At 43.5% G+C, this 10,410-nt stretch overlaps 1 protein-coding gene across 3 annotated transcripts in view; it reads left to right on the forward strand.

The window, feature by feature from the left end:
• The window catches only part of SEPHS1 (selenophosphate synthetase 1), a 25,778-nt gene extending 22,654 nt beyond the window's left edge, over positions 1–3,124 (forward strand). For all 3 annotated transcript variants that reach the window (XM_075081563.1, XM_075081564.1, XM_075081565.1), the window contains exon 9: positions 1,808–3,124. In XM_075081563.1, the coding sequence (XP_074937664.1) occupies positions 1,808–2,022 (215 nt within the window). In that variant the 3' untranslated portion in view covers positions 2,023–3,124. The remainder of the gene's footprint in view (positions 1–1,807) is intronic.
• Positions 3,125–10,410: the final 7,286 nt, after the last annotated feature.

The raw sequence follows: 10,410 nt of genomic DNA on the forward strand, positions 1-10,410 counted from the left end.
ATACAAAATTGCAGAAAGAGAGTGTGTGGCGAAGGCATAACTGAGTGAAGCTTATTCATGTGCTTTTTCTTATTTCCCTTTTCACCATGCTTCTAATCCTCTCTTCTGTCTAGTTAGCACCTTCTCTGCACTACCACTTGTAAACTTCTTCCCTGACTCGCACCATGATGTTTCTCTTCAATTTCATTTAGAGCCTTCCATGGGAATGGCACATAATTCCTTTGCAACTGATTTGTCTGTTACATCTGGAGTAGCTTAAACACTGTCTTTCAAGTTTCTGGGGTTTTTGTTGTTTTTGAAGGAAGTACCTGGATGTTACGTTCTGAAATATCTGAGAGGTGTTTCTGGACAGCACGCTTCATATAGAACCTAAAAAATAGCTCTCACGCTTCCGTGCATCCTTATATAAATAATTCCTCATATACAGAAGCTGCTTCTTCCTCACAGCCTTAAATGAAAAGTGGTTTCAGTCACTGCCAAGAGGACTGTTTGCTTGGAAAAGCAAACGTAAAGGTGCCCATGGTGCTAAGAAGCTGTCCAGGGTCTGCGGAGGAGGAGGTGGCTGGAGGAGGGGTTGGACGAGATGATCTCCAGAAGTCCCTTCCAACCCCCACCATTCTGTGGTTCTGTGGCACCAGCCCAGGGTGGCTGGCTCAGCAGGTGGCCCTTCGCCCCCAGGGTTGGCTCAGAGCTGGTGGTGCAACTTGTGCTGCTGGCTGATGCCCTTCGCCCGGACGAGAAGACTTTGGGTCAAATAACTCTTTCAGAGTAAGCAAGCCTCAGCATGTGCCCACATTCCTGTTTGCAAGAGGCTGCCGTGTGTCAGAATAGCACAGTGTACAGATGGGAGCTGTGCAAATTGCGTTTAGTGTACAATGCGTTGAAGTTTAATTAGGCATCTGCAGAAGAGTTTGCTGCTCTGTGTTGCAGTGTCTCACATGTTTGCAACACAGCATAAATGTAAAAAAAGTAGGGATATAGAAAAGCTGAATACTCTAGCAATAAAGGGTAACACCAAAACATGTAATGATTTGGCCAGAGCCCCCTGGAAATTTGTGCCAGAGCTGACAATGAAACTCATTCTAGTAATTCACTTGCCAAGACACCTTTTTCAGTGCTTTGGGATTCTTACAGTGGAAGTGTTCTTAGGTTTAATAACTGAATGGCAAGCTTGCTAACTAGTTTTTGTGCTGCTTCTGAAAAGCATTCATTGATAAATATTTTTCATTTGTTGCTGAGAAAAATGTTATAGGAAAGGCCAAAAAAGGTTAGAAGATTCCCTAACAAAGAGGTCAAAAGGACTGTTGCAGGGAGCACTGGATCAAGCCTGTGTTTGATTTTCTGCCTCTTGCATTCTCTGGTAATATAGCCCCTACTCAGAGGCATTATTTCATTGCAGACAATGGGATTACTTGCAGAATCAGCTGCTACCAATATCTGGTTATAGGTATCTGAATATGACCTTTATCCACATTTCCGTGTAGAGGCACGTTGCAGTCCTGTTGGGAGTTTACAAAGCTGGTGGTGTTTTGGTACGTCATTTGTTGGCACTGGCACGATGTCCTTTTGCCAACATCTTTTGTGTGTATTTGACTTCATTTACATACCCACTAAACACCGAATTCGGGCACGGACTTCTTTCTGTAAAGCAAAACCTCAGACTTCCACCGTGTCTTCTCTTGGAGTCCCCGGAGTCCGACAGAATGCGCTGAAGTCACCGAGTGCTTGTCTAAATAGGGATTTGGCAGACGAAGGCTGAAATGCTTTGCAGTCAGACATGTTGATGCTCTGCTTTTTTTCTTTGTAGGAGGCCTCCTCATCTGTTTACCGCGAGAACAGGCAGCGCGTTTCTGTGCCGAGATCAAGTCTCCAAAATACGGCGAAGGTCACCAAGCGTGGATTATCGGCATTGTAGAGAAGGGCAACCGCACGGCCAGAATTATAGACAAACCACGAATCATTGAAGTCGCACCACAGGTGGCCACTCAGAACGTGAACCCGACGCCCGGTGCCACCTCTTAATATAGATGAAATAGCTGTTTGTTTTTAAATAGATCTATTCCTTTATCATCATACAATTTAAAGAACTGTAAAAAGAAAAGAAAACTTGTCGTGTCTGCACATCTGGTGGCCTTAGGTCAGTTTATGAGTGGATACAATTAATAAAATAAAATCCATTGCCTTTTTTTCCTGTTACATTAACTGAAGATGCACCTAATCTTGAGGCAGCTTCTGAGTTGAGAATTATATTGTTATCCAATACTGTTGATTCATTTTGAATCTTTAGACACTTATCTCTTGCCGCATAGGCTCTTTTTAAAGGTGCTTTCACGTAGCACAGACATTACCAGTAGTAGTGTCGAATAGCAGTTTGTGTCCTTTCATTATATGTATATTTATCATAAGTCTAATTTTGATGCCTTGAGTGATATTCCAGAAAGGCAATAAATTGATAAGCAACACGGTGGGTATACCCAGTAGTAAGAGGGTTGCATGATTACATTCAATCTTTGAAATTTTTTTTTTTTTTTTTAATTTTTTTTTTGTAAGGTTTAGTCTTACCAAGAGCATCTATGACCCTGGACATTGCTTGGTAGTGCACTCTGTTTAAACAAGCAAGTGCTGACTTTGCATGGAAAGCGCTTCAGAGTCGAAGGAGTCATTTTTAATTTCATTATTTGTAGACCTGACGATATTTACTGTATTATCAATGATTGTTTTCTTTATTGATAGTAAGGAAAAATAATTCTTTTTTTGCAACGTGATTGGATGTGCTATAGTGCAACAAAGGTTTTGCAGACCAAAAGGAGGTTACTGTATAATATTCATTTACAATTCACTATATAAAGAACTACACAAATAATTTTTAAATATAATCAAACTAAAATAAACCTCTGTTCTGTGGATGGTAGTCTTTAATACATTTTATATTTTGTATAGTGATTACAAGCCTTTTTTGTTTCTTTAAAATCAGCAGCTGTTTAGTATAATTCTTAGTATTATTTTGTTCTTTGCTCAAATACATTTTTGTGCACGCTTTTGTGATCTGTGTTTAAAATCTACATTGCCAACATTGCAGCTTGAACTTAAGCTTGTTATGCAAAATAAATATTTAATTTTTTTTATTGCTCTTGTATAAGTGCATGAACTTTTTTGATTCCTAGCTGAACTACAAACTGGAAAGAGGAGAAACCCTCCTTTTTTATTTTATTGCAAGTGTAATTACATTGATGGTTGTTACTACTCCTTTGATCAGTTCTGCAAGCTGTGATGTCCAGTGGTAATCTAGAATATCTCTGCCTGCATGCCAAACTTGGGGGCAAGTAGGTTATCTCCAAGTATATTATCCAGTTTATTTTACTTATCCGCACAAAGTATGCAACAGTTTTGAATTGTTTCCTCTGCGATGCTCCTGCATGCCGCCTGTAAGCTTGGCGAGGGTTCCCGAGCAGCCTGTAAGTGGAATGGATGCTGAAGCCCGTCTTTCCCCCAGTGGCACGGCAGGCTGCCTGTTGCGGCAGGCTCACTGCTAACTCTGCTCTGCCAAGGTGCACCGTGCGGTGGTTCTGCTGAACGGGACTGAGTGCGCTCCGCTGGACCAGCTCTTCTTAAGCTTTTCCCAGGTTGTGGAATTCGCTCCTTGATGTTCAGCCCAGGAAGAAGAAAATAGTGGATAACTGTTACCGCTACCGGCATGAATTACAGGGGCTTCTGTCTATGAAAATGAGATGAACCAGTCTTGTGCATCGTACAAGGTCTAAGTTTTCAGTCTTGCTCCTAGTGAAGACTCTGGCAAAACTTGGCTCATCTTTTTTCCACTCGGCATGTTCCCAACAGGCACCTTCTGCAAAGCCAGAGGGTTTTTTTTCTATTTTTTCCCCCTTGTGAGTAACCTAAACCCTGCAGAACCTCACGCTCCTTTTGCTGGAGAAGTCTACGAGTTGCGTGTTCACCACAAAACCTCAAAGCAGTAACTAAGGTTTTGACTTTGCCTTGGAAACAAAAAAATAATTAGTTCTTTCACAGCAGTCCTGAAAATAAAGCATCAGAAAACAGTTGTCTATGCAAAAAAACCCTGATTTTTTTTTTTTCTGCTGTTTTGTGAAGTTTGTTCTGTATCCTGATACAAAACCCTAAAGCTGGCTTCTATTCGTTTTCTTTATGGTTGGACAAGAGTGTCACTACCAGGTTATTTTATTAGATGAAACAAACCCTGAACTAGATCAAATGGGTGCAAAACTGGAGAACTTATGCGTGAACGTACTTGTTACAAAGATCTCTTGTATTTTTAAACTGGCGCTGGATGTGTGTAAGCTCACCCTGGGCAGAAAAATGTACTAGTTGGTAGACACTGGGCTTTTTTTCAGTTGTTATGTTGATTAGTTCATCAGCCGACTGTGAAACCAACGCTTCTTCCCTAGACGTGCCTTGAATGGTAGAAGGTTCGTCTTCCAGGGGACGGGCCTGCGGAGCAAGGTGAGTGAAAATGAACCGTTTGGATTTTCAGAGGAAAATCCCACTTTGCAGCTGCTGAAGCTGGCTACAAGCAAAACCCCTCGTGGGTGAACTGATGGTCAAAGCCTCTCCTGATATTTCCTGATGGCTGGAATTTACATCCCAAAGTGCTTCCTGGCTTGGCCGGCTGAAATGTGCGGCTAAGTGGGTGATTACTGAGCTGGGAAGCCCTCTATTAGCATCACCTCATCAGTTAAGGAGCGTGGTGATTTGTATGAGAAGTTTTAGGATTTGTTCAGCTAAATAAGAGATTGTAGATTAAGCGTAAGCTGTAGGAGGGTATATTGACATGCTGCCATCAGAAAGCTCTGAGAAAGCAACAGCAAACGGTTTTATTAGCTATGTCCAGTCATTTATAGAAATGTAATGTACTTCTGTTTGCTTACACAGGTACTTCTGCGTGCACCAACGTCCATCTCTCAGTCTGTATGAGAAGGCTGCTTGTAAAACTCCATCGAGGTTGCGAGAAGAGTGGAGAGTAAGAGGAAAGAATTTAATAACTGGAATATTCACTAGCCTAAGCAGTACATTTGATAAGTAGCATGTGTTTGAAAGCTAGTATATGCCATCTCGCTACAACCAATGAAGAAACATTGGTTTCTTCAGCCTTTTTGCTTTTCCCCTGCATCAGGGGAAAAAATAACACTCAACACTCAACAATTTGAAATTATCTGTGGCAGTATATAAATTCAGAATAGTTTTGTCTGGGTTTTTTTGTCCTTTGGGGGTTTTTTAGGTATTTTGATTTCATGTTCTGCTAGAAATTTAAGACTTACCGTTTTCTAATTAGGAGATATGAGAATTAGTGTGAATGCTGCAGCGAGAGAGCAGCAAAGCTGAGTGACTGTTGGGGGAATGGATGGGCACGATGGCCAATACTTTGTTTTATTGATTCCGCCCCCTGCCCCCACTGAGTCACCTTCTGGGGGTACATCTGCCTCTGACCACAAGATGTGACAGCAACCTCTGTGGCCAGTGCTTGAAGAGGGGAGAGGTAATAAAACATCCCCTTGCTCAGCCTTTAGATAGGCATTTTCCCCAGGCTGGGTGGTCATGAAGGAGAAGGGGATCCCTCTAGGGAGCTGTAGGACCTCAACAGGAGCAGCATCTCTGTGAAGGAGATGTCTGCATATCAGCTCGCTAATGCCTGAGGTCAACTGGCATTGCAAGAGCCGACCACACAGGAAGAGCTTGGGCTTTTTAAAGCTCTTGGTGCTCAGAGCTGGCTATGATGGATCCAGCTGTCTCTGGTACTTCTGAAGGCATCTGTGTCTTGCGAGGGCACCTACAGCTCAGAACTTAGGGACAGCTGTAGTCCTGAGCCCCTGCTTCTCATGCTGGAGGGAGGAGCCAGGCTGCGGTGCCTCAGTAGGTGGGTAGGGGTTGCCCAAAGCTTGAAACTCAGCAGAGGCCAGAAACTAGAGACAGGACTTTGCTTTTGTGGAAGATGCTGCTGTTCAACTTGGTGGCAACCTGTCTCTCGACAAACTAGAATTGCACAACAACCATGTGTCCTCCACATGGAGGATTTCCTCCACCTGTGTCTAAACTAGCTTTAATCTGGCTTGCTCTGCTTCCAGCAGCAGCAGTTTACACTTCAGCAAGCTTTGCTGCTCCAGACTCTGATTCTAAGTATGGACCTTGTTGCTTGCCCCATCTCCAGACCACGACACTATGTCTTTCCTTCTGTCACACAAGACACATGTAAGCTAACGCTGATATTCCAACCAGTGCTGTTTTGTGCTTTTGCTTGCAATGTTGACATATTTTCTGTTGTATTTTTTAAGGCATGAAAAAGCTGTTGCTGCACATCTCCAACCTTCAGAGAGGGGGAAATAGTAACAATGGAAAAATGGTCCTGATATTTCTAAGGTAAAAATAGATTTGTGTTCAGATGCACATTATTGTAGTAGGTCAGCTGGGGCATGCTCCTACCACCATAGCTGAACTCTGAGAATAATTCGGTTTGGAACAGATGCCTTGCAGTCTCTTGGTCCAAAGCAGGGACAACCTTGAGGTCACATTATGTTGCTCAGGCCTGTGTGCAGGCAGGTTTTGAATATCTCCACGGACAGAAATTTCACAATCTCTCTGCACCCTGTTTTGGTATTTGGCCGTCCCCATTCTGCAGATTTTTCTCCTTATATCTAAAAGGATTTTTTTCTTGCTGCAGTTTGTGCCTATAGCCTCGAAATTTTGCTATAAACCTTCAAGATGAGTTTGGCTGTCTTCTCTATCTCCCCCCATGAGGTACTTTCATACAGCTGTAGGATGCCCCTGGAGCCTTCTCTTCTTCAAGCTGAGCTATTTTCTCAGCCCTTCTTTGTGCATCATGTGCTTCAGCCCCCTCGTTTTGGTAGCTGTCCACTGAACCCTCTCCAGGATGTCAACGTCTGTGCTGGGGAGCCCAAAACTAGACACACTGTCCAGATGAAATCTCACAAACTGCCTCAGAGAGGGGAAGAACCACTTCCCTTGATCCTCCAGCTGCACTCTTGCTAATGCAGCCCAGCATGCAGAGCACCCTTTTCACTGCAAGCACATGCTTCTCGCTCACATTCAACTCGTCCATCCAGTCTTTCCCTGCAAAGCTGCTTTGCAGGCAGGCAGGACCCAGCTTGTCTCACAGCGCGGGGTTACTCTGTGCCAGATACTGCACTCTGCCTTTGCTGAACTTCCAGGGGTTCCTGCCAACCTGCCTGCCGAGGTCCCTCCGAGTGGCAGCCCTGCCCTCCAGCAGTAGGAACTGCTTCCCCAGCTTGGCATTACCAGCCAGCTTCCTGAGGATTAATTCTTGTCCAGGTCAGTAACACAGAGATAAACCGGCATCGGTTCTGCTGCCAAATGTTGAGGGATGCCGCTAGTAACCAACTGCACTTTGTACTGCTGGTCACAGCCCTTTGAGCCCGGCAGGTCAGCCTGTTTTCCACCCATGTTACAGTCTGCCTGTCCCAACAAGGCAAAAGCCTTCCAAAGGTCAGGATGCCCATTGCCCGTTGTCCTGCCACAGCCCACAGAGCTGTTCCACCACAGAAAGGTTGGCCCAGCCCAATTTGCCTTTGGTACATCTGTACTTGGCTGTTCCCAATCATCTTGCCCTGGGTATACGTGGACATGGCAAAACCACGAGGGCTTACTGCACAACCTTTTTGGAGGCTGAGGTCCCCAGATGCTTCTTCTTGCCCATCGTGAAAGCAGCTACAACATTTGCCTTTTTCCAGTCATTGGGAACCTCTCCCGGCACAGGAGAAGAGTAGCTTTGCAGTCGTGATGGCTCCTACAGATACATCCCACATGGTCCCATGGACTTGAAAATGCCTGGTTTGCTTCAGTGGCCTCCAACTCAGTCTGCTGCAGTGTGCGTGGGGCTCCTTGGCCCCAGACTCCACTGCTTGGTACCTGGAGGCCAAGAACAGACCATGCCAGCAAAGCCCAAGGCACAGAAGACATCGAGTGAGTCCCTTGACCTTTTTTCCACATCCTTTTTCACCAGGTCCCCCTGTTTCATTCTCTATTGAGTCCACATTTTCCTTTGCCTCCCTTTCACTGCTAATGTATCTGTAGAAGCCCTTCTAGAATCTTCTGGAGATGAGAAATGAACCTGTGTGTTGATGGTATATTTTGTTGATCTTGTTATTGTCTCATCTACATCTGTTTTCCCTGGCATCTAAGTTAAAAAAGCTAATTTGGTTGAGTTGAAGCAGCTGCCACTTCCCACAGCAGTAATTTAAGCTTTCAGAAGACCTCATCTTTGGAATTACAGTTGTGATCATAATGTGGATTTTAATAGTCAATTGAGATGCTTATTAAATTATAACGCTGTGCATTAGGACCGTTCCTGTACTGCTGGAGAAATCTCAATTGTTTAGTTTTTATTAGTTTTGTAATTTAATGAAGAGAAAACATTAAAACTAAAAGCCAAATGCAAACCAGCTGTATTAAAATGTTCTATAAAATTCGGGAAACTGACAGACATAGCTGTAAAAATGCTTTGCAAAGACACAGCACCTCTTAAATGCCATTAATTTTAATAAAAAGATGAATGCCACCATCATTTTCCTTCAAAAAGAAAATCCCCCCTCGTTTCTTTTCCTAGATTCATGACATTAAGTCTGTACTTCAGTGAAGCTTATCAACGGATTTGAAAATTATTCACTTGGAGTGTTTTGGGTTGGTTTGGGTTTTTTTAATAAAAATCGAGTAAGATGCAAAGGACGGGGTTTTTTGTGTGTGTTCACACACTTTTGCTGTTTCTAGAGGTCATGCTCCACCACAACCAGCAGTCGTGCCATCGATGTCACTGCGTGGTTCCCAGCGCTGCAGCCCAGAGCGGTGCCAGCAGCACCCGAGGTTGGTCTTTGCTGTATTAAAGTTTGACCGTGGACTGTAATAGCGTAAGGGTTATAGTGTAAAAGCAAGGATCCTCTGTGCCGGGGTGGGGGAGGTATCCTGAATCGCTTTGGGGTGCAATATAACAGGGTGGTCCGGTGACACGGGAATTCCTTCACAAGTCAGTATCACTGGGTATTATCAAAACTACCAGAGAAGCAGTAAGTAAAAAGGAATAATTGTATTTGGTGCACAGAGATTAGTTTTTTGATGCTGCTCTTGTTTAAAAATGCATATACGTGTATGTAAATGTGTATTGTGTATGTATAAAAGCATCTTAGTTCTCAACTTTGTAAATCAGTAAAGCACAATTACTGACGACATATTCGTGGGGTGGTTTTTTGTCAAACACATACCATGGAAGAAATACCTACACTGCAAACAGGTCCGTGTCAGAATTGGCACGTGTAGTATTGTTCCACTTTATCTTTTCAGTGGGACTCTTGCCTGGATTTTGAAACATGAAGATTTATTGAGGTTCCTGTTTCAGTCTGGATTGTGAAGGCAATTGCAGCATATTGCTGAATTATAAATAGGCCATTCAGTGCAGTTATAATTAGGACTTCAGGAATAAAACTGTTACTCTAGTTGGCTTTTTCTTTTCTTTCCCTTCCTCCTCCCTTGAATTTGATTTGAGGGACTTGTATTAACTTTCCTTTTACCTATGACTAAGAATTTTCCTGTAGTTAAGAGTCAAAGGTCTGATTTTGTTGACAATGAAGTGCTGGGTGCTGTCACTGCTGCTGCTAGCTGTCCCTTCCTGGTGCCTGTATGCTTGCCTCTGACTACACAAAATAGTTTTGTTATATGAGAGGGGTTTTTTGGGTTCCTTATCTTGTTTGTCCCATTTTTGTGAACAGCCTATGTTTTATTGTAGCTCCCGAAGGGAGTGACTAACTGCATCGAGCCACTGACATGAGAACCACAAACAGGAATGCACCCCAGTCCAGGCAGCTGCCACAAATGGAGTACGTAAAACCTGCTCTGGTACACCTTTACTTAAATCACTGGGAGTTTTGCCACTGAGTTGTAAAGGGAATCAGCTTTTAGGATACAGGTTAAGTTCAGAAGCACTTCCTAGCCATGCCTTGGCTTCTGTTTTTCTGTAGCACTAACATGAAGCTTAGTATATTGACAGCTGAGGTTTTGATCCATTAACACATCACCTTGGATTGCAGCTTAACCTGTTGCAAATTGGAGTTAAGCTTCACAAAGTAGCTGTGATGCAGAGTTTTGGTGCACATCCTGTCATCCTGAGGCTGCCTGGAGCAACGAGGGAACTTATTCCTGATGGGACGTCCTGTTGGGGAACTTAATCTTGAAGACGCATCTTTGGGAGCAGGGCGTGGCTGGACTGCTCGTCCAGAAGGGCTTTATGAAAAAACTGGGCAGATGTGAAGATCTATTTGCATAAGTTGGGTTGGCAAAATAATACAAATTCTTAGCAAAATTTCCTTCCAGTCCTGATGCTGCTATCCAGCATATATTATTACAGTGCATTTGTTA

This window comes from Phalacrocorax aristotelis, chromosome 1 (assembly GCF_949628215.1).
Source record: "Phalacrocorax aristotelis chromosome 1, bGulAri2.1, whole genome shotgun sequence".
Taxonomy (NCBI): domain Eukaryota; kingdom Metazoa; phylum Chordata; class Aves; order Suliformes; family Phalacrocoracidae; genus Phalacrocorax; species Phalacrocorax aristotelis.